General features: G+C 49.2%; 5 protein-coding genes across 5 annotated transcripts; 2 read left to right on the top strand and 3 right to left on the bottom strand.

The window, feature by feature from the left end:
* Positions 1–172: 172 nt before the first annotated feature.
* On the top strand, positions 173–9,425 carry BP5553_04095 (Protein kinase-like (PK-like); the record flags this gene model as incomplete). The annotated part of the gene is made up of 11 exons (XM_032012718.1): positions 173–224; positions 273–323; positions 370–415; positions 470–1,109; positions 1,194–1,831; positions 1,921–2,128; positions 2,177–2,258; positions 2,306–6,830; positions 6,882–8,340; positions 8,391–9,354; positions 9,406–9,425. The coding sequence occupies 11 exons, from the start codon at positions 173–175 to the stop codon at positions 9,423–9,425; spliced, it is 8,685 nt and encodes a 2,894-aa protein (XP_031872411.1).
* Positions 9,426–10,961: 1,536 nt separating this feature from the next.
* On the bottom strand, positions 10,962–14,413 carry BP5553_04094 (DNA polymeras-like protein gamma; the record flags this gene model as incomplete). Its single annotated transcript, XM_032012717.1, has 2 exons — positions 10,962–14,191; positions 14,254–14,413. The coding sequence occupies 2 exons, from the start codon at positions 14,411–14,413 to the stop codon at positions 10,962–10,964; spliced, it is 3,390 nt and encodes a 1,129-aa protein (XP_031872410.1).
* Positions 14,414–14,978: 565 nt separating this feature from the next.
* Positions 14,979–16,135, top strand: BP5553_04093 (uncharacterized protein; the record flags this gene model as incomplete). Its single annotated transcript, XM_032012716.1, has 2 exons — positions 14,979–15,876; positions 15,933–16,135. 2 exons carry the CDS (start codon positions 14,979–14,981, stop codon positions 16,133–16,135), a joined length of 1,101 nt encoding a protein of 366 aa, XP_031872409.1.
* Positions 16,136–16,472: 337 nt separating this feature from the next.
* Positions 16,473–18,020, bottom strand: BP5553_04092 (UPF0052-domain-containing protein; the record flags this gene model as incomplete). The annotated part of the gene is made up of 2 exons (XM_032012715.1): positions 16,473–17,768; positions 18,006–18,020. 2 exons carry the CDS (start codon positions 18,018–18,020, stop codon positions 16,473–16,475), a joined length of 1,311 nt encoding a protein of 436 aa, XP_031872408.1.
* Positions 18,021–19,782: 1,762 nt separating this feature from the next.
* On the bottom strand, positions 19,783–22,446 carry BP5553_04091 (C2H2 and C2HC zinc finger; the record flags this gene model as incomplete). Its single annotated transcript, XM_032012714.1, has 3 exons — positions 19,783–19,924; positions 19,977–22,119; positions 22,296–22,446. 3 exons carry the CDS (start codon positions 22,444–22,446, stop codon positions 19,783–19,785), a joined length of 2,436 nt encoding a protein of 811 aa, XP_031872407.1.
* Between the last annotated feature and the right edge of the window lie 781 nt (positions 22,447–23,227).

Genomic DNA, 23,227 nt, shown 5'->3' with positions numbered 1-23,227 from the left:
ATTGTCACCGCAGCACATTACCACCGCGATTATCTTGCAAAACTTTAGCAAGCTCGGATACTTGATTCTCCAGCTTGTTTATTTGCTAATGTCAACTGCCGGGATCCTCCGCTCCTGAATCCGTCCCCCGCCCCCGATCCGCCATGTGCATTCTGCGTCCAACAACTTCAACATGGGCGAGAGCAACGGTGATAGGGGTGCGATCCGCCTCGATTCTGTCCTAGGTATTTTTGATGCATCTAAATCTCCAGTGCATTAGTAACAAGTAATAGAGACCCTTGAGCGTGGAGGAGAGAAGAGGGAGAGGACCGAAGGACTGAAGGGTATGTGGCTCGTCGTAAGACCCAAAGTTATCCATAGCTGAAATAGCTCAAGATTTGAAGATAATACTTGATCCTCGGAAGGCAGCCAACCTGTGAGTAGTTCCGCCAGCTCCATCCTTAAGACCATCAGCTTATTCTCGATTAAGTGGCGTTCTCGACGACAGATCATGGCACAAGATATTCGAGGTCCTTTTCAAGGTTGCCCTTTCCGAAAAACATATATTCCTTGCAGCCAAGAAAACAATCAGATCTACAGCTGTATCACGGTTAACAGCGTGTGCTGATTTGGTCCGCCTCGGCATCAAGGCTGCTGCACCGAAGCTGAAGGTTAAGACCGTTGCGGCGGTTATTGATCATATTATCCAAACGCTACCAAACGCAAATGGCGAATACTGTCAGCCTCTCATTGAGAATTACCTCAAAGCTCTAAGTGCGGTCCTAGAGCATCAGGCCAATGTCGAGCGTTTGAGAGAGGATACCTGGACCGACGCGGTCGACTTCTGCCTGGTGGGTATCAATCGATACCTCGATAGCACTCACGGAGAGGTCTCTGGGTTACCACGCAGCTCCTCTGGCCTTAGATCGAGCCATGTATCCCGCCCTTTGGCAAGGTCTGCTTCAACTGATGTCAACCCTCATAATTCTAGAACTCTATCTAGACCAAATGTAGAGGATATTCTGCAATCTCTCCACTCACTCGTTGCTGTCCCGAATGCACCGCTTTCTGAAAGATTTCAAGCAATTACAGACGCTGCTGTTCGGCTCTTACAGTCCCAAGGATCCAGCGTGAGCCAGTTGCATCAAGTAGTCTTTGCAGTTATCAATCATGTACTGTCATACACTTGCACAGACCATATATCTTTTTCGCAGTCCGTTGCCCAGGATGTGATCCCGATTATCTGCCGCTTCTGGCAAGGCAAGACCGTGGCAAAGGATGAGATGCTGAACTCTGTGAGGGATGAGATGCTGGTATTCCTTTTTATCATCCATCTTCATCTGGAGCGCAGTATAAGAGATGGGGAAGATGGTGTATTAGCGATGCTAGAGGATCTATCAGATGTCTTAAGGTTAGATTATGCAAGGCGAAGTGGTCGGGACCAACTTCAGTTGGACGATCTCGACATGATCGATTGCGGTGCAAGTGCAAGCGACACCGCCCCGTTCAGTCTTAATGCCTTTCGGCTCAAGTCGCATCACATTCGTGGCGAGCGAAATTGGGCTAATCTTCAGGCTATTGGAATTCTGGAGCGGCTCATTAGCCTTGGCCGTGATGGGGAAAAGTCTAGATTTGAAGTTGCTGGCCATGATCACGATAGGCATCCCCGTAAGCGCCAACGAATTGCCCAACCCCATGATAGGATTATCGAACCTTTGAAATCAGAAGACGAAAGGTTGCGGTTAGCAGGGTTGCAAAGTTTGCCATTCATCTTGGCCGATTTTGAGCTACATGCGTTAGGTCTGGAAGAAATCCTCGGTCAACTACAAATTTGTGCGTCTGATAAACGAGGGTGTATTGCAGTGTGGGCGCTGGTAGCTATCGCAAGGCAAGAGACTCTATCTATATTCCCGATGGCTATGGGCTGATATTGATATTTAGCTGCACATTCCAGAAAGCTGGAATCGAAACCGGCTCTCGGCATTGGTTACCACTTTGGCAAATCGGCTCCAGGTCTCTAACCTTTTCTACAACATGCCGTGCTGCTGCCCTCCAACTTCATGCAATTCTAGCCAAAGGGCTTTTACATTACCAAGACGTCGGTGAAGATGTGAGCGCTATGGTCAATGTAGCTGATATCAACGGTCCGGTAATTCTTTGCGACTCGGCAATTTTTCTCATGAACCATTTGCTACAGACCAGGATTTCCGAGGTACCAAGTGCGAGCCTTGTGACGTCTCAGCATGCAATTCGATGGTTGTGTTCTAGATGGAATCCAGGTATGGCGAAGACCAAAATATATAGAACAGGCTGACACAATTTGAAGTTGACAGGGAGTTTGCTGCGCACTATGCCTTACATATATACCCGTATCAAATTATAAACTTATTCCGGACGGGCCTTGGTTTACACAGATGGACTATGCCTTCAGGATCTAATTTACCACTGGGTCGCCTTGCACAAACTTGGCAACACCACTTAGACTCTCAGGGTGTCGTGAGATATTTACTTCTCTTGGAAAACCTATGTATATCTCCCAGGGACCCCTGCTCTTCATGCCCAAAGGATGCAAAGTCTGGCACCACCACATTTATTCTCGATACTGCTCATTTCAATTCTATTCGAAGGTTAATTTTGGAAATCCTCCAACCAAAGTGCCGCGAGCTTTACCAAAGCTGGGAAACCTACAATGTGGACCATCTCACGCCTGTCTCTGCCGATACTTTCCGCTGTGCTGTGTACAGCTGTATCACCATGTTACTTGTGATGCCTCATTTCTCGCAGGAGGGTCTGCCACAGCTACATGACTTCGACGATTGGCAGCAACACTTCTCAAGGGAACTGATGGCTTTTCTTAACGCCACTGATGCTAGGGATCCTGACGGGGCTCGAAGTCTCGCTGAGACCCTTATTCAATGTATTCAGCCCTATTTACCCTCATGCCGGTCCAAGGAGTTATCGCAATTTTCAAAGATCAGCCCCCACCTACTTAGCTTCTTTGTTAAAATCGCAGAGGATTTCAATAAGCGACGGTCATTCTTCGCACCGCTACCCTCGAACCCTGACAACGATGCGATGGATGTCGATGATGACTTCGATGACTTTTCCACTCAGCATAGCCATACTAGAGCTGATAGGCAGAAGTGGATGGTGCCGAGACAAGTTCTTGCTCTTGATGCGTCGCCAGCGTCATTCAATTTTGTGGTTTACGCACGCTTACTACTGGTCGCTGCCATCGAAGTGACACCAGAATACACCCAGTTTTTGCCGACGATCTTCGTTGACCAAATAGTTGCCCTATCAGACGAGGAACTATTATTGGGCCGCTCGTTTCTCCGCGAAGTCGTTCATTCCGACCTTGCTATCGACATCGCAGATGCAACTCGGCTCATGAATCGAGTTATAGATATTCTTGAGGCCCACGAGTTTGATCGCTGCGAAGTTACATTAGTGCTGTCCCTTGATCTTCTCGTCGGTCTAGGCCAAATATGGGCAGCGAACGATGCGCCTAACGACTTGGCAGAGTATGCTTCGGGGATATACCAATGGTTCATTGACAAAGCCTTGAAAAATATGATTGTCTCCCCAGAAGTACAAAAGGGCGTTGTGTCCCTGCTGCTACTTCTCATCCGAATCGAGCCTGAGTACGGGATCGATCTTTCTCTACCATCGGCCCGGTCCAGTCTTTTCAACCTCCTACAAAAAGGCAATGCTTCTGTCAAATTTTGCATTGGAAACCAGCTCCCCGGTATATTCCACCTATTTTTACTTGATGACCACGACAGCATATTCCTAGATATCCTCGATAAACTACCTTCGGATCCCGAGTGGATAGAGGGCATATCCTTCCGATTATTTTCTCTAGCAAGGTTAGCGTCGGAGTGGCCCACCTTGTTGCGGCGTTGCATATACCATATTTTCGAGGTCCCTGGAAAACTACCAGAATGTATAAAGTATGCCACAGAATGCCTCTCGGACGTTTCGATTGCGCTGAAACTAGATACCGCCAAAGAGCTCTTCGCATTGTTTGCCCCTCAGCTTCTATACACCTGGCTCGAGCTCGGGGACATTGAGAACATTCCGTTTCAGATATTTGGCTTCTCTAGCCTTAAAGACCTTATCTTGGATGTGCAAGATGAGGCAATAGGTTTAATGATAATGCGTGACCAAGATAACGCTGTTGAGGAAGTCGCCCGGATCCTCGGCAAAAAGGAGGATGTTCTTCTAAAAAGTTCCTTTGCCAAAGTCATGGCATATACCGTTGCTCATGATACTAGCGTACCTGCTCTTAGCGATGGAAAGAAACATATCACCGGGGAAGCTCGTGTTAAAAAGCGGCTTGGGCAGGAACAGTTCTTTCAATGTCTCAACCTCCATTTTGCGGATATCATTGCCATCTTATTCAACATAAGCGATCCACAAGACAACTTAGACAAATACCTTATGAAAAAGGAGGAACTTGTCTACGCAGGAAAGATTATGACAAAAATCAAGTCTCTAAGCTCCTCTCGTACGAATCTACCCCCAATGCAGCAGCCAACATTCAGGGCCAGGTATTTAGCCGCTCAGATCGCCCACCTATGTACGCGGACAGAGTTTGAAAGTGCCGAAATCTATACCCCAGCTCTGGTAACCTCAATCGCCAGAAAACTATCCATCACCATCCACCCTTCCCTAGGATCACTGCATGCTTGTTCGGTCCTTCGAAAACTCCGGACTCTGATTTGTCTAGCCGGCAGTTCTGCGACGACTGGTTACCCTCTAGAAATGCTTCTGCAGATATTCCGTCCCTTCATAAATGATCCGCAATGCGCGGATGATGCTATTGGCATTACCCAGTATCTCCTCATGTCCGGTTCCCAATACCTTACACAAGCGCCCTCATTTGTTGCGGGTATCGCGTTAGCGATTCTTGGGTCATTGCGAGCATTTCTAAAGGCGGGTCGGGCGAGTAGCACCCAAGAAAGCCAACATACGAGTACAGTCTCCAGAGTTCAGGCATTCCACAAATGGTTTGGGGCATATCTTGCAAACTATAATACACCAGAACTGAGCAACCATTCACAGGCGTATTTTCGGGCTCTACTGAAATCTGGCTATGTCACTGAGTGGACCGGGAATGCTGATTTAGGGACGCCTGAGAGTGAGCTCTTAATTCAGCTTTTACAAGATGACCGGACGAATGAAAACCTCTTGAGCCGACCGTCTCGGGAACTTACGCTAGATATGTTGTGTTCAGAATTTCAACCTCCAGCCTCGTTCCGTACGGATATTCTAGGTGAAGACGAGTCTGCAGCCGCAAATGCAGTGGTGGTCTGGAAGTCTTGCCGAGGGGATAGAGCCAGTAAGGAATATCTTTCTTGGGCAGCAAGAGTCGTGGGTCGAGCTTTTATAGCATCTGGACACATAGACCAAGATCTCCTGCGCGAATCTACCTTGGCCCGAATCAAGCAACTATCAACATCAGCCAGAGAAACAGGAGACTCTCGATCTTGCGTTCTCAATATTTTACAAGAGCTCACCCAAGGCTACGATAAATATAATGTCGGCCTCGCTGAGGCTGCCTTGCGTTTTGTCATGACAACATCTGATGATTCCTTGGTAGAAACTGGCCAAAAGTGTCTTACGAACGGCCTCTACTGTGCCTCTATTTGGGCTCCCTATCAAGTCCCGCCATCCGAAAGCCTCTACAACCACCTAGACAATGACTCTCTCAGCGATCCATATGATAGCGACGCCATTTTTCAGGTACACTGGCTACGAAACCTCTCAATCGCTCTAGCCATATCTGTGGAAAATGATACTCTGCTACGTGCAGTAGTTCCAGTATTGAAAGAAGTACCAGGATTTGCAGAACAGGCCTTTCCATTTATTCTCCACCTTGTCTTGTCAATAAACTTTCGCAGTCAGCGGACTGCTAAGAAGGATCTCTCAACAGCCTCGGAAACTTGGTTTCAAAATTGTCAAGGAGGTGATAAAAATAACCTGAAAGTGTTAATCAATGCTATTCTCTACCTTCGCACCCAACCAATTCCAGATGAAAATTCGTCTGCTGACCGATTGCATTGGCTTAGTATCAATTATATGAAAGCCGCGACAGCAGCTATTCACTGTGGGATGTATAAAACAGCACTCCTTTTCGTCGAAGAGCATTGTTCAGCACCAGCGAAATCATCTCGTCGTTCATCGTTTAAGGAGGCTATCGATCAATCTGATGTGTCACAGGACGTCTTACTTGCTATCTTCCAAAATATCGATGATCCAGATTTGTATTACGGAGTCCGACAAAAGGCCAACCTCGGTACAATCTTGGCACGGTTTGAATATGAAAAGGATGGCCCTAAAAGCCTTGCCTTTCGGGGAGCTCAGTTCGACAGTCATATAAGAAGGCGAGATCCCCAATCGGAGCATGACGCACAAACCCTAGTGAAAACGCTTGATGTTCTCAGTCTTAGTGGCCTGTCCCATTCTATTTTACAAGCCCAGCAATCCGTTGGTATGAGCGCCACATCCTTAGAGTCTATGTTTCGTACCGCCCGGAAGCTAGAGCAGTGGGATATACCCGTACCGAGTGTTTCTAGTAACAACGCCGTCACGATATACAAGGCCTTTCAGACGATCAATACAGCTGTGGACCATGCTACAATATGCCAAGCAATTAATGAGGGATTTGACTGTACCATGAATAGCTTGGTTCGAGAAGATCTCGGTGCTAATGATCTCCATGGTGCACTTCAAACTTTAGCAGCGCTAGTCGAGATGGATGAAGTATTTGCTACCAGAGGGTCTCAAGAGATTGAACAAATGCTTGCTAGGTTTCAAAGTCGTTCTAGCTGGATGAAGATTGGCAGGTGAGTAATGAAAGTTCTCTTCGTACTACGCATGACTGCTGACATTGCTAGATTTGATGATATCAGTCAAATATTATCCTGTCGTGCGACAATGTTAAGCACTCTCAGCCAACAACCTCGTTTGCAATCACTTATGAAAATTGACCCAGTGGACACCCGTCTAGTTGAGGTACAGGCTTCGCTTTTGGCGTCATCACTCAACCGAGCTCATAACGCGCTACAAGAATCACTATCACTGGCAACTTCCATGATGGACCTTATTACACCTTGTCATGAACTATCATTAAATGTTGAGGCCGCAGTTCATGTAGAAGCGGCAAATGCGTTGTGGGATCAGGGAGAAGTGACATCATCCATTGGGATTTTGCATGCCCTCGACAATGCATCTTTTCTCAAGAAACAAGCTATTCCAGTCGGTCATTCCGATCTACTTTCAAAGATCGGCCATCAAGTTTCCGTTGCTAGACTTGAAAAAGCGGATAAGATCATTGACAAGTATCTCAAGCCCGCCCTTAAGGAATTGAAAGGCAGAGTAACTGGAAGCGATGCTAGTCAAGTCTTTCATCAATTCGCTGTATTCTGCGACCAACAGCTCCAGGATCCCGATAGTATTGAGGATTTTGAGCGGCTGAAGAAATTAAGCAAGGGAAAAAAAGATGAAGTTGAACAGTGGGAGAAGCTTTTGAAAACAGCAACTTCGAGTACCGATCGGAACCGGTATAAGAATCAGCACAGTAAAGCCAAGACATGGTACAGGCTCGACGAAGAGGAACTCCAGCGCCATATTACTAGCAGTGAAGAGTTCCTACGGCAAAGTCTAGAGAACTATCTGCTAGCTTTAGCTGCATCGGATGAGCATGACAGTACTGCCCTGCGTTTCTCGGCCCTCTGGTTAGAGCATGCAGAGGAACCACTTGCGAATGATGCGGTTTCGAAGCATCTAGGTCAAGTACCAAGTCGCAAGTTTGCGCCTCTAATGAATCAACTTACATCTCGCCTACAGGATTCCTCGGTGAGATTCCAGAAATTACTGTTCTCATTAGTCTTGCGCATTTCTACGGACCACCCCTACCATGGCATGTATCAAATATACTCTGGCGCCAGCAATCGGCCCAGTTCCAAGGATGAAGCGGCGATGTCAAGAAAAGAAGCTGCCAAGAAGGTCGCCAGTCAACTAGCCACAACTGAGCGAGTTAGTTACATCTGGACAGCATTAAATGCTACGAATAAGCTGTACGGTCTTCTCGCAGGCGAGAAAGATGACCAGAAGTATAAATCTGGGAGGCGAGTCCAGTTGAAGGATTCCCAAGCGGCCAGTCGTCTCAACGCTCATTTAGCGAAATACCGGATACCTTCCCCAACAATGCACATACCTCTTGCCGCAGATCTTAACTACTCCAAAATACCGTCAATGATCAAGCTTGAGCCTACAATGTCTATTGCGTCAGGCGTTAGTGCTCCCAAAATCATCACCGCAATAGCTGACAATGGTGCCAAATTCAAGCAATTGGTGAGGCTAATTCTATTTTCCAATTTAACAACTTTGCTTACTGTCACTAGGTGAAAGGAGGCAATGATGACTTGCGTCAAGACGCCATAATGGAGCAAGTATTTGAGCAAGTGAGCGAATTGCTGAAAACTAACCGGTCGACTCGTCAACGGGATTTAAAGATCAGAACCTACAAAGTCTTGCCCCTCACTTCGATTGCCGGGGTAATCGAATTTGTGCCGAACACAATCCCACTCCATGAGTATCTTATGCCTGCCCATGAAAGATACTACCCGAAAGGCCTAAAAGGAAATCAATGCCGCAAAGAGATTGGCGAAGTGCAGACCCAATCAGTTGATGTGAGGGTCAAGAAGTTCCGTCAGGTGACAGAGCGATTTCACCCAGTCATGAGATATTTCTTTACGGAGAGATTTACTGATCCAGACGAATGGTTTGTGAAAAGATTGGCCTACACCAGAAGCACGGCTGCCATCTCGATACTCGGTCATGTGCTCGGCCTTGGAGACAGACATGGCCACAACATTCTCTTAGATGCCCATAGTGGTGAGGTAGTACACATCGACCTTGGCGTTGCTTTCGAAATGGGCCGTGTTCTCCCAGTTCCAGAACTTGTCCCCTTTCGCCTGACGCGGGACATTATTGACGGCATGGGGATTACCAAAACTGAGGGGGTCTTCCGGCGATGCTGTGAGTTCACGCTCGAGGCTTTGAGGAAGGAGGCTTACAGCATCATGACCATTCTTGATGTGCTGCGCTACGATCCCCTTTACAGCTGGTCAATCTCTCCTGTTCGCTTGGCAAAACTGCAGGAAGGACAGAGTGCTCTAAATGCGAATGTCGAGAATGCGAATGCAAATGCGACGACGAAAGAGGCCGTCAATGAGCCGGGCGAGGCTGATCGTGCGCTCACAGTCGTTAATAAGAAGCTCTCTAAGACGTTGAGCGTTCAGGCTACGGTGAATGATCTAATTAATCAAGCGAGCGATGAGAAAAACTTGGCTGTGCTGTATTCTGGTAAGGTTTATTTCGCCATATATTTCTGTTCTCGAATGCTAATTTTTGCAGGCTGGGCGGCTTATGCCTAAATAAATAAATGATTTGCGAACGAAGATATTTCTCAAGTTTAGTATGTTCGTAGAGTTGGTGTCCACATGATACCCCATTCGCGTCGTTGCAGCGTTGCAGCGTTGCAGCGTTCACAAATAGAATAAGCATGCAGGTTTTATATTTTTATGGTTACATAAAGAAGGGGCAGATATACCATTGGATTTCGTTGCACTTGGTGTTGCTTTGGGGGACTTAGAAAATACTGAAAAATATATGGAAATACATTATGGTGCAATTATGAGCGTATAAAAGTACACCATGCAGAAGCGGCATATTCTATTTCTAGTTCAAATCACCAACAGCAAGCTTTACCTTCTAAAGATAGAAATACACCCTATGGTGGGCCCATGTGGGGGTTTCGACTGAAAATAATATGCTCTGCTAGATCGCCTTATCCATGTACCAGGCACATATTATAACAGGGTCTAGAAACTTATTTATTTTATTTATGTACCTATGAAGCATATACCATTTGTTACTAAAATTATATGATGGATCAGGAACCCTACCTAGAGTCTTGGTTATTCTTCAATTTCCTAATATGTTAAAAGGTAGCTGACAATGGGGTGCCACCACAAAGCCATTCATCTTTACATATAATACCTATGATAATAGTGAGTAGCACTAACTATTTTGATTTCCGCTAGCAGGAAACTCAACATATAGCTACTTCTATAGTAGTATAGTAGTGAGGTAATACGGAGGGAGGTGGGTGGAAAAGTGCGGGGTAGATAGCAATCCGGCCCCGCCAGGTCCAATTATTAGAGAGTTATATTACCACTTAGGTATCTTCACGGTTGTAGAGGCTTATATCATCTCTACATGCTTCGTATATTTAGTACGAAATAGCATCAGACTATATTACTTTTGTCGGAAGATAGGTCGATTTCGAATTTGCACGAGAATATATGGGATAGAGTGGAAAAAGTATACAGGGATAGGAAATAAAGAGCGCATAGGTCGGTGTTGGTAAGCGGAGGGTTTAGTAATTAAATCAAAACCACATCTCCCTAGCTATAGATGGTATCATGAGTTGGAATTATACCTTACGAATACTTCACAAGGCCAAAGGCAAGGAGCGATTTGTAAATAATTAATTAGGTATACTTTTATCTTGCTTTAGCTCAACGATATCTGACCCCCTTTTTGATACACCCCCCCTAAAACCTACACCATTGGCATCGCCATGGAATCCGTATGGCCGTCAGACATACACGCATTTCAAAACGCATAAAGCCCGTATTCCACCAGCGCCTTCAAATGCTTGCTTGCTCGAAACTCCCAAAACACCTATCCCCTTCGCATAACGGATCCGTACAAGTAAGTTCATAGAGCAAACAACACTCGTACATACGTACTACACAATTAAAACAATGTACAGAAGAAATGAAAGTAGGAACATACATGAAAAGCATAAGCTAGCCGTCTCATCATCACGGCTTAAGCATGTAAAAGAGACAAAACGAGTATGTTACAAGGAAAATGTCTCCTGTGTTGGAGGAGAAAGTTCATATTTACCATCTTGTCGTAGGTCTCGTCCTAGCATTGGTCTGTCTCTCCCAACCCCAGTTCTTCTGCCGCGAGCTCTCGTAGCTTTGCTTGAACTTGTTACCCAGCAAATCCGAAACCAAAGGTTGCTCCATCATCTGGGGGTGAGCTTGATATGGCTGGAGTGTACGCGTAGATTTTATAGTGGTGCGTTTCTTAGGCGGGGCGTCGGCTTCTGCGGACTTGCGTTGTTCTTTGAGGATATCGCGGAGTTCTTTGTCATCGGCTGTGATTTGAGCTTTGAGGAAGCTGATGTCGGTATTGGATTTGAGGGTTTCCATGACCGGGACGCGAGGCGAGTAGGGGATTGCGGTGAGGTTTGGAGGGTCGGTTGGGATGATGTTTGGGTCAAGGTAGGATGCTGGGTTGGTGAGGAGGGTTGTTATATCTAGGGATTCGCCATGCGGGATTTTCTCAGGATGAGAGGGCGTAACGCAGTCCATATCTACTTCCTTGCGGAGAACGTGGTCGATGTCGACGGCTGAGAAATAGGCACAGGATTGAGGGAGATCGTTAATCCCCACTTGTTGGGAGAACATTGCACGTGTCCAAACGTTGGAGATTTGTAACGCCATTGCTGCTCTGTACTTGTCTTCGTCGCGCACTAGATACCTGATCTCGTCGTGCACCGTAATTGCCAATCGTGCGTCGATATTATACAGACGGATCAAGTAGTCCATGGCGACGATAAGGAGGTGCAAATAATCGACACCCGAGGACTGAATCGCCCAGTTAATTCTCGAAGTCATAAACGCCCCTTGGTTGACGAATCGACTCATCAGAGCTTCAGTAATACCAGCTCCAAGGACTGGCGTACGCGGTCGCTCTTGCTCAGCAAACTCTTCCAGTTTGTTGAACACGAAACTCTCCGTTCCACCTCGCCAGAAAGGTCTTTTATGTAGAACTTTCCTATTTGTTTTCGCACCTTTTGTCTCGCGGTATAGTGCGGAAGCAACTTTTGTCGTCTCCGCCTCCGAAAGATTGGGATTGAATTGCCTAAGTAGAGTAGACGCAAATTTGAGGCCAGCTCCGTAAATACGACCGTAATTAAATACTTTGGCATCGTTTCTCGTTATTCCGAGGATCGCTGCTGTCCGAGAATGCAGGTCTGTCCCGGCTGCTTTCGTCCCCTCCAAGGTCATGAACCCAACCGCATTGCCTCCATGGAGATTAAATTGCGAATCGCCAACAAGACTGGCAATCCAGAGTTCTTCTGAGTCCACATCTGCGCCCACGAAGCAGTATCCAGGCGGAGCTTTAACCATCGATTTGAGCTCGGATCCGACACGATTAGCTTTGGCATTACTTGCTGTAAGCCATGTGTTTTCGACTGCCCGTCTGGTGACTGTCCCCATTGGAATGACTTGCGGCAGGATATAGCCAGTCTCTACCGCTCCCTTATTTTTATGTGGGCTTTTGGCGTAATCACTCTCGTAGACAACCATCTGAGACTTGATCCGATCTCTGGCACTGATCCAGTATGAGCAGGAAGCATTCATCTCGAGTGCCTCCTTAGCATACGGAAACTCAGACGAAAGAATTCCCTTCTCGAAGTAGGCCATGTAGCCCTTCGCCATGGGATTAGCACAACGAGCAGTTGGTCCATCTTTGTGAGGCAGCTTGAAATAAGCGCCACTCCGGTCATCCCGCAGTGAAATATCCTTCTCTTCAAAAGCCGTACATTCTTGCATCTGCTTCTCCTTGTACTTATGGGCCTCTGGAAGTGGCACTCTGAAAGTCCACCCATACTTATCCGACCAAACTAGAGGGTGCCCATCCCACGATAATCGTAGCAGTAGGGGGGCAATGCGAGTCCGCACAGATATGTTAATTGGTCCGTCTTTCTTGGGGAAAAGGTCCTTGTACCACTGAGGCATTCCAGGTAGTTTCTGCCGGGCAGCGGGCCGAGGGGGGTCATTTTTCTTCTTGCCTTTGACCATTTTGATTTCCTGACCCGACCAATCCAGCTGCTTCAGCCATGGATCATTACTCCATTTCTCGGAGTCGGCTTTTAGCAGGAGGGCCTTTTCCATCAAGGTAATGAGTCTTTCCTGGACAGCATCCGATAATTTGAGATATGTCGCCTCCGAATTTGCGATGTATGATTCCCATGACTTATCCACAGGTAAAATAACAGAGGCAAGGTGACGCAGTGCTGCGAAACTGACAGGATGCGGACAGGTCTCCAAAAAGTTCGGGAATACAATCTTATAAACCCTATGGGTGACCGCCACGTCCGCAGCACAATAATCCAGTAACTCATCCAGCTTATCTCGCACACCGGCTCGGTCGAGCTCTCCGAATTGGTCTCGCTGTGCCTTGTCGATAGTGATGTCCAGGTGGAACTTGGCCACGTCCCGTAAAGAATTAATAGAACTTCGTCCAACCCATAGCTCCTCTTCCTCCTCCGTCAGTGCCTTGTTTCCGAGTAAGTTGGCCAACTCAACATTGTCTGTCTCGCTAGCAATTTTATCCCTCAATTCTCGATTTTTCCTATGTTTCATCCATGTTGGCCTCTGGCGAGAGCACATCCCATTAACAGCCACATGTAACGACATAGTGTCCAGGAAGCTGGTTTTCGACTGATGTATATCGTACTCTTCCGCAATCCGCGCTCGATCGTAGCCAACATTATGGCCGATTACAATCCGGGGACGATTGGGATCTCCGAGTGGTATAAGTTGCCGGTCGTTCTCTGTCTCTCCCAGTAGCCATGGCGATAACCAGGCATACCAGTGCGTCGGACTGACCGCACATGCCATCACAGCAAAAGAGCTCTCCTTCCACATGACTTCTGTATCAAAACACAACATATCCTCCTCGGGGGCATCGACAGCCTCGGAACGGCCATCGCCATAATATTTTGTCCACCCGCTTCTCCGGACCCATTTCCGGGGTTTTGGGGGGGCATTCGCTCTTGTAAATTGGGTGGCCTGCGAAAGATACGGTTCTGCAGCATCAACGCCCAGTTTGTAGAAGTGTTCGTCGAGAGTTTTTCCCTGAAGCTTGGGGAGATCAAACGAAATCGGCGGAGTGGTGTCTGTGTTCTTCCCTAATAACTGATGTCGCTGCAGATGGTCCTTGGAGAGGTCTACGAGCTGTTTAGGAGGAGGGGCCGTATTACCAAGGAAGATCTGTGAATAGACATGACTGCTAAGTTGCTGAACCCCTATTTCATTAAACCGGGCCTGTGAGCCTGCGATCGAGCATTAGAGATATCCCTTTATCTGAGCACAAACTGTGAGGCATAGCGCTTACTTCTTGAGCCTTTACTCTCCGGTGCACCGGACCCAGTCGCATATAATCGCCATTGCACCAATATTTTCGAAGAGTCCCGTCGGTGCGCGCGGTGCTTTGCAAGGCGCACAAAGCTCGCGCATGGCCTCCTTTGACAACCAGCTCGCACTGAAAGGAGCATACTAGGGTACTATGGGCGACAAGAGCTCGTCATAGCATAGTACGGGGTCTTGGGAGAGGCTCTGCAGTGCTGATGGGTGATAAGGGAAGATCTCAGCAAGGCTGCGTCTGCTTGGTACGGTCGTGACGTGACGTTTCTCTCTGTCTCCTCTGTCTCTCTCAGGCTCAGACGCGAAAAGAGCGGCGTCGCAGCGCCACTTGAATCGGTAACAAGCAATAGGGAGATTGGGTCAGCGTCCGCCACAGTTACCAGCCACAGTCACCACTTCTTCGCGATCAATAATCAATCAGTCAATAATCAATCCTTCGATAAGAGCCTCCGGAGATAAAGCAGCCAGCAGTCCGTATTTGTACTCGACAGTCGAAGTGTTTTGCAACCAACCCGAGTCATGTCTGCTCGTGGCGTATCCGGACATCGCCAACGTCGTTCCTCGCAACTCCAACTTCCTCCAATTTGCTTTCTACCGTCTGCCCACGCTCCTTCGAGAACGCATTGCATTGCGCAATCCTCTGTCTGTTAGAGTACGGCCTCTTCGGCCTCAGACGCAGAGTCTCCTAGGAGTGAAATGTCTGGAACAACCTCGCTTGCTTCCTACGTGTTCTCGCCCCCCGCGCCTGGGGCAAACACCAACCTTCAAGGCTCCCAAGTCGATTCACCATGGAACTCGAGTTCTCCTGTTTACGGCAATGGCGGTATAGGCACCGACTACGACTACGACGACCTAAGACTGCCTCCGATCAACCCAGACGCCGATGCCGAAGACAACTATGACCTACCACCCTTTGTAAACAACCCGCAGTTCTTTGGCATTGGGCAGCAACAACGATCTTTATCTCCCAGTCTAGGCTTGATAAACCCAAGCTCGCCAGCCTCAGCTTCGCGCCCACGCGAAGAAGAACAAGAGCAGGAGCCACCACCTTCAAACCAGCAAGCGCGGCGGCAACAACAGCATCACCATCAACACCAACCCTCAGTCTCCCAATACAGAGTCCCTGGTTCAGAATCTCCCGACCCTTTCGACGAAGCCGCCTTCCTCGATCTACAGCACTTTCCTGAGCTGTTTCCGTCGCGGTCCCCCAGTGTTTCTTCACACTCCCGCAACACCACGCGACGATCTAGCTTTGTCGATCTCACGGAATCCTCGCCAGCGGAGAAAATGGCACCCTCGAGGAAACGCAAGGCGGATGATGGAGGGGCCGCGGGGAAGGCTACGAAGGCCGCTCGGAAAACAACGAAACGGCCCAGTATCATATCTAAGAGGGAGGGGAGTTTGGAGGGTGTCGAAGTGGTAGATCTGGCTGAGGTGGAAACTGATGAGCAATACAAGGAGGCCACGGCCAGGCAGCAGGCAGAGATGCTCAAGAAGCAGCAGCAGGATGAGGCGACGCGGCCGTTCAAGCTGGCCGAGTTCAACTGTATAATTTGCATGGATAATCCGACGTCTCTAACTGTTACCCATTGTGGTATGCTTCCTATTTATTTAAGTAACGGTGAATGCTTTTGCTAACTAATCTGATAGGGCACATGTTCTGCTCCGAATGCCTCCACCAGGCACTCCACGCGGGCGACAAAAAGGCCTGCCCCGTGTGTAGGACAACGATCAGCACGACGATGAGTGGGAGGGAAGGCCACAAACGGCAACCTAAGAACGGGATATTCGCGCTGGAAATGAAGCTCATGACGGCTAATAAGAAAGGGAAGAGGCCTGTGAGGGCGTCATGATATGAAAACGACAGAGCATGCATGCATTCGAACCGGAGTTTGGGCTGGCGCGTATTTGAAGCATTTAGGCGCTTGGGCATGGCATAATACCATATTATTAGAGTACTTGGTACAGGGAAGGGCGTCCTCCGGTCATCTGTTCGGGGTGTAGAGCAGTTCTGTGATTAAGACAATATACATATGTGCATTGTTACTACCAACGGATTTATCTCATCTTGATGTTTGACTGATCGAAGTTAGTGACATGGGCCTCGCCGCCTTAACCCCCCAGGCTATTTAGTCGACACAACATCCATCTATCCAGACATACAGATACAGAATACAGATACAACACAGCCTAGCTAACACCCAAAGTATTCCTCCGACTCCTCCCCGGCCTATCATCCCTCCTCCCAATAATAGCCTCAAGCGCCTGCCCCAACGCTGCCCCATCATAAACCATCCCCTCACCCCCATCATCCCTCCTCCCATAAATCTTAACCGTCTCTATACCCAGAACCCCCAACTCTTCCTTCTCCACCCTCGGCGTGCCCTGCCCCTGCAAATGAATAACATGCGTGACATAATTCCTAAACTCCCTCTCATCCTCCACATCAGTATCCTCGCCCACCGCGCTCCCCACAGAGCCCTTACAAGCCTTCGCAATCGCCGCAATAAAATCCCTCGCGCCGAACTCGTAGCCGCCCGCCGCACGCGTCTCGCGGTCCAAACTCCCGTTCAGGATCAGGATCTTGAATTGCGGCCCCCCGTACCCGCCGCCGTTCCGGACTGCTTCACCCACGCCCCGTAAGATCATGCAGGGCAGGATACTGGTGTATAAGCTGCCGATGCTGTAGATTACGCAGCTGGCGGCGTTGATGCTGTCGAGCACCTTGGGGTTGGGAGCGGGTCGGATTTCTTGCCCGTAGGGATTGATGTACCAGATGCGGGAGATGGGGGAGGGGAGGGCCTCGGTGTGTGTTTTGAGGAAGGTGATGTATTGTTTCCTGAGCGTGGGGAGGGAGCCCGGGAGATTGGCGTCTTCGATGCGGTCGTGTGCTGATAGTTCTGTGGAGAATTTCCGGTGGTGGTGGGTTAAAGCGCTATCAGGTACTATGTCGTGTTGGTCTTGGGTATAGGATGGGAGGGTTGAAGCTGAGCTTCCGACGGAGGAGGATGGGGCGGAGGGGTGGGAGATGGCGTTTTGACCTGTGATGACGGTTCCATCTTCTAGGCCGGCGGAGATATGGTGCGAGAAGTTGCTGTTGATGGCTGGGATGACGTTCACGTTGTTGGGGACGCCGGTAATTGCTCCCAGGAGGTAGATGGCCGATTCAAAACTGCCCGTAAACAATCTCGCTCCCGTAAGGAATAGATTCCCTACCGAAGCACTCTGGAAATTGAACACGGAGGTAGGACGAGCGCGCTTCACAATTTCGAGGTTGATATTATTGAGAAAACTGCGGATGAGCTCTCGTTTCTCTGAGGGGATCCCGGACCAGAGCCGGTGCCGCGCTTCAACTATATCGAGCCATTCTTCACGGGCGGAAGCCGAGTCTGCTGTAAGGCGGTGGTTGAAGAACGTTTTGATGGCAGCGGTTTCTGGAGATGTGGGGGAATCGGGGATGAGGCGGACAAGTCGACCTAGGTGTTTCTGGAATGAGTCTCATGCCATGTATACATATAAGAATAGAGGGGAGAAAACTAAGAACTGAGCACATTACAACCACACCACTAGGCGTTTCTAAACCCCCCCCCCAAGAAGCAGAACTCAAAAAAGGCATCCCGAACAATTCATTTATAAAAAACCCAGGCATAATAATAAGAAAAATAAAACACATACTCCTCACATCACCAATCCCCGGCCCCCCAAACACCCTAATCAACTCACTCGAGCTCCCTCCATTATCCGATATAGGAATAATACTTTTTTGGTTCACACATCTCATCAGCAAGTTGCTCCTATTCAAAAACACCACCTCCTCCCCCAATAAACCACCTATAGGAGGAGGGCAAGAGAGAAAGCGAAAGAAGAAGAAAAAAAAGGGAAAAGCCTACTAGCTCAAAGAACACTCTTTATCCTGCGCCACCTTCCCAAAAACATCCACCAGATTATTCGCCGCGCTGCCACCTGAGAAGACGACGATATGGCGTCTACTTTTGTTCATGTTTCCTTTTTTTGCTGCGTCTCTCTCTCTCTCTGGTCTATTGGATTCCGTTTTATCTAGATTGCTGGAGCTTCCTTAACTCTCTACTTCTTCTTTGCAAAAGTAGCAGCAGGATGGGGAAAGGGCAGGGAAGGGGGTAGGATATTTTATTATAGATTCCAGCCATATACCTTACCTACTAAGCTAGTTTAGAAGAACATGCTGGCTTCTTCTTCTTCTTCTTCTTCTTCTTGTTATGTTTTTGAACTGGACAGCTAATCGTTTAATTCGAGATGAGGGGCGCTTGTGAGTCAGCGAACTAGGTATTATTAGGATGAGCCCCGTTATTATGAATTCGAGAATGATAAAACAAGCTTGAAATAATGGGACTTCGGACTTTGTGATACGGAGGTACAGCAGAAGTGGTAGTTGAGCACGGGGTTATATGACGTAAGTGCGAGGGACTGAGGGTTGTGAAAGAAGTGGTTCAGCTGGCGTTAGGGAGGTGGGCTTATATTTTGGTCATGTGATATACTTCGTATGCGGGGTACAGGGGCGCTGCTGTTTATAGAATAATAGTAGCCTCTAGCTAATTTGGACTACGGACATGGTAAAAAAAGAGCAGCCTTTGGAGAAATATGCACCGAGGTACTCCTATAGTTAGTCGAGTCACGTATAAAATTGGCGAACGTTAGGGGTGCCATTTGCAGAGTAATTAATCCTTCCAACTCATTCATCATTCAGAGGTTATCGGTTATTTCACGTGGGCACCGTCACAGGCAAATCAAAGCACCCAAGATAGCTAAAGCATAGTAATTGAGAGATGCGAGTAATTGATACGATGTAAGATATATGAGTATCTGTACAAGGAAGCTATGCTAGCTACCCCATCCACATTCCCACCAACGCTTCCACCCATCCTTCCGCCACCAACCTTCGCCCCATTTTCCTCCACATCCGCGCATGCATAGTAGATACAGGAAAGCCAAAAAAGAAAGAAACAAATAAACAAAATAAACGCGAACAAAATATGATTGAAGCAGAGTAAAGAGGTTGTATATCGAACAAGGTATCTGAGGATGATTTGAGATCAGTACAAGAGGTATTAAATAGGTAGTAGGATATGCCCAAGAAAAGTCAAAAAAGCAATAACAGAACGGACTGCTGCTAATAGGACAGGGCAGAATCAACACAAAAGGTGGGCCAGCCAAAGACTTCGTATGTGTGCGTGATGGAGATTAAGCGCTGTGGAGCGCAGAGTATGTGGTTTATGAGAGAGTGAAAGAGATGCCCAGTATTTGCCCAGCCGAGTCACACCAGACCAGACCAACCCTGTATTGTTGCCCGCGACCCTTGATGAAAATGGAGATGCCCCGTTGCCTGTAACACGATATATGCAAAACAAAGGAAATCGAGCGTGTTCGCAAGGAGAGGAAGGAGATGAGTGGGATATCAAAGTCTAATTTCCAAGCAGAAAAACATAGGAAATCGTGGAAATCGTTAACGCGCAAATGTTCAGTCTTAGTACACGCTATCCTCGTTTTCATCAGCACCCTGCGAGATCATCGAGGGTGTTGAGACGTCGGAAGCTTCGATGTCGTCCTCGTAGCCAACGAGAGCTTGAGCATGGAGGCTGAAGGACTCGCCCATGAGTTTCGTGACGCTAGGATATTTGTTAGTACGAAATTGTGGTGGACGGGATGGAAGAAACTTACCCCCACACGACCACCTGGTCGAGCATACCGCCCCAGACGCGAGCCACTGTCGAGCTTAGCTTGTTGCCATAGACCTCAACCGAATCATCATCAAAGAGATTTCGGATTTTGTTGTACATGGCCATCTCTTCCTCAGTCGCGGGCTCATCGTCATGTTCCAGGCGATAGAGCCAGAGGCTAAGGATAACCATGAGGTCTAAACCGCAAAGCGGATGCTCAATACTCCAGTTGGTTGGGGAAACCCGTGCCACCCAGCGGATTCCTTGAGAAGCCGCCGTTTCGATGCAGTTGTAGCATTCTTGGATCACATTGAGCATCTCGCTAGACCGCTTAACCTTGTCACGCGCATTGGACATGGCGGCAGCAACCTCATAAGAGTCATGGTATCTCAACGCCTCCTGGATGGATTTGAGATCAACCTCGAGACGGGCACGAGCATTGCGGAACATTGCCATGGCATTGAAGATCAAGGGGTGGCCTTTGTGAGGGGCGCTAAGGGGTACAGCCACCGTTTCAGGCTCACAGAGATCCAAAGATTTCTCCCACGTCTCCAAAGCCAGACGAAGTTTGTATTCCGTAACGACATCTTGCAACGCTTCTGGACTGCGCTTGTGGTACCACACTTCGAGGAAGAGGGCATTGATCATGACACGCGTTGCAAAAGCGCTGTAGCGTAATGACTCACCCTGGAACAAGTTGTCATGAGCTTCCATGAACGAGGGAGCTTCGCAAGCCTTGAGATGATCAGCCCATGTGGAGGCATCAGCAATGTCTAGGTTCCACATTGCCTCGGTTGAAGGGAGTTGAAGGTCTTCAAACTCGTTGAAGCTGATCGCAGGCGTGTGGTTGTATGTCAATGTCAGGAGACCAAAGAAGATGTAGACAGCATAATAAGTGCGTCGGCAGCCCTCATCTTCCACCCACTCAGCTCGAGTTGGCGGCGCGCCTTCGCGGGCCTCGGTTCGGAGCTTGAGCTCGTAACGATTACCGGCAACCATGTTGGCAAGTAGACTTTTGATCGAACAAGCCCACTCCAAGCCCTTTGGATCACCACTCCAGCTAGAGAAGACCATATTTAATAACGAGCTTTGCATAGTCCAAAGAGGGCATTTACGCGAGCTGAAGTTCTCCTTGTTCTGTAGGAACTGATTGACAAGCACCTTGGAGCCGATGTGAAGGGCGTAGGCTTGGTCTTGGTCGAAGGCGTACAAGGCACCGATGGACAGGATGGCCAGCAAGAGGGGTGGTGATGCCTCGGTTGACCTAAACGATGACGGGTGCAGGAATGGCAGGTGGTGATGGAACATGCTGAAGTAGGTCGAGAGATACCTATTCAACGATGCTAGACCAGGGAGACGGAAACTCTCCGGGATTGCACGCTCGCTGTCATAGTTGCGGATGTTATCAAGAATGATATTTCGCTCCTCGTCGTTCAGGATTTGAGGCGCCTTGGATGAGTGATCCCCGCGGCGGGCATGGCCCGGCGATCCCTGGCTGGGGGTGACGGTTCCTGAGGGTGGCAAGGAGTTGATCATCGACTGCAGGGCAGGGACAAGTCCATTGTAGGTTGATGCCGACTTGTTGATTGCGGGGAGCTGGTTTGAGCGAGGCTGGGCGGTGCTGACGCTGGTGAAAGACGACTGCGACTCCTGCGACCCGGAAGCATTCGACGTGATGGAGTGACACTTGGGCTCGGCCACCGACTGCGGCATGATGGAATCCCACTGAACCTGGGGGAGCGAGATGGCTCCCGAAGGGTAGGTGACGGATGGCTCCATGACGGGGGTGCCATTGTGCGAGAAAGCCATTCCAGGTCTATTCTCGTACGGCCCCACGCCCGCATTGCGCATAGCAGCAGTGGCTTTGTGGTGAAGGTCGGTCATCAACATCGCCGCCGTCTCGAGATCAACCATGCCGTCGCTGCTCGCCTCGATCTGCTCGAGGGCCGAGGTGTCGATGGCAATGGCCGACTTGGACGGGCCCGACATGGCATTCGCCTTGGGGCCCGCCCGTCGCTTGACGTCGCTGTGGAGAGGGATGCCTCCATCTTTTGCGTGGACAGTTCGGTCATGTCGAAGCAACAAATCGCGTCGCACAAAGGTACTTCTACACTTCATGCACTTGAAAGGGCGCTCCTTCGTGTCTGCGCGGGGACGTTAGCGGGGTGACCATGGGATTGCAATCGATTATGAACGCGACGGGGAGAAATAAATTGGTGTTTTGTCGATGGGGGCGGTGGAAATCAGGGGTTGTGTTGGGCACACGCGACCCGAGGGGAAAGAGGGGGGGGGGAAGAATGCATTCCAACGCCAAACTTACGTGATCTCTCGTGTCTACTCCTGTGTTCACTCCGGCTGAAAGCTCTATTGCAGAACTGGCACTTGTATTTCTTCTCGGGAGCCAGCGACGACTTTCGGACGGTCGCCGTGGACGCCGCGGCGGGCAGGACGGTCATGCTCGCGGCAGGCATATTTCAGGGAAAAAGGGGGGGGCGGGAGTCTGGTCGACGATGGTGTCTGGTGTCACGGAGCGATGGTTGAAATCGTCCGACTCGCGAGCGTGGGCGTAGGGCTTAAAGTGTGACTTGGCTGCTCGTTGATATGGTGTTCATTTGTTTGTCTTCTGTAGTCATAGATGTGTGGTGGTGGTATAGTGAGGGCAGATGCCAGATTCGCGAGAGCGCTGGGGATTCTCGCCAGAAGGGGGCAAGAAAGCTCAGCGTCGCGTTCGACGGGAGGAGGTGTCGAGGGGTTCGAGGAGGCGGAATGTGCGTCGCCTAGAGAGAGGAGAAGTCGAAGTTGACGATGGATAGGTTGGCGGGCGGATGGTGGGATGTGGTGGTGATGATGATGATGAAGAAAGGGCGGATGTTAATGAGGGGTGAGAGGGGAAAAAGAGAGGGGAAGGAAAGGAGCGTGTATGTGTATGTGTAGTCGGGAGGACCAAGTCGGGGGGGAGGTGAAGGGAGGGAGGGACAGCAGCGAGCGAGCGAGAAAGAGCGGAGGGCGAGCGAGGGCGAAGGTGGATGGTGGACAGTGGATGGATGGGGGGGGGCAGAGACTGTGCCTGGGGGCGTGGAGGGGGTTCCCTAGGGGCGTGCCAGCGCTGTCCAGCGTCCTCAGAGCCTGTAAGCCTGTAAGCTGGGCTATACTCAGGCGAGGCAATAGGCAGTGGACAGCGGACGGCGGACTGGCGGGCAGGCAGAGGTGTGTGCGTAGTGGGTGCGTATTACCGCAGGGGAGCAGGGGCAG

The sequence above is a fragment of the Venustampulla echinocandica genome (assembly GCF_003357145.1).
Source record: "Venustampulla echinocandica strain BP 5553 chromosome Unknown scaffold_1, whole genome shotgun sequence".
In the NCBI taxonomy this organism is placed as follows: Eukaryota; Fungi; Ascomycota; class Leotiomycetes; order Helotiales; family Pleuroascaceae; genus Venustampulla; species Venustampulla echinocandica.
Note: the sequence above shows the minus strand (reverse complement) of the source record. Positions and strands in the feature narration are given on the sequence as shown.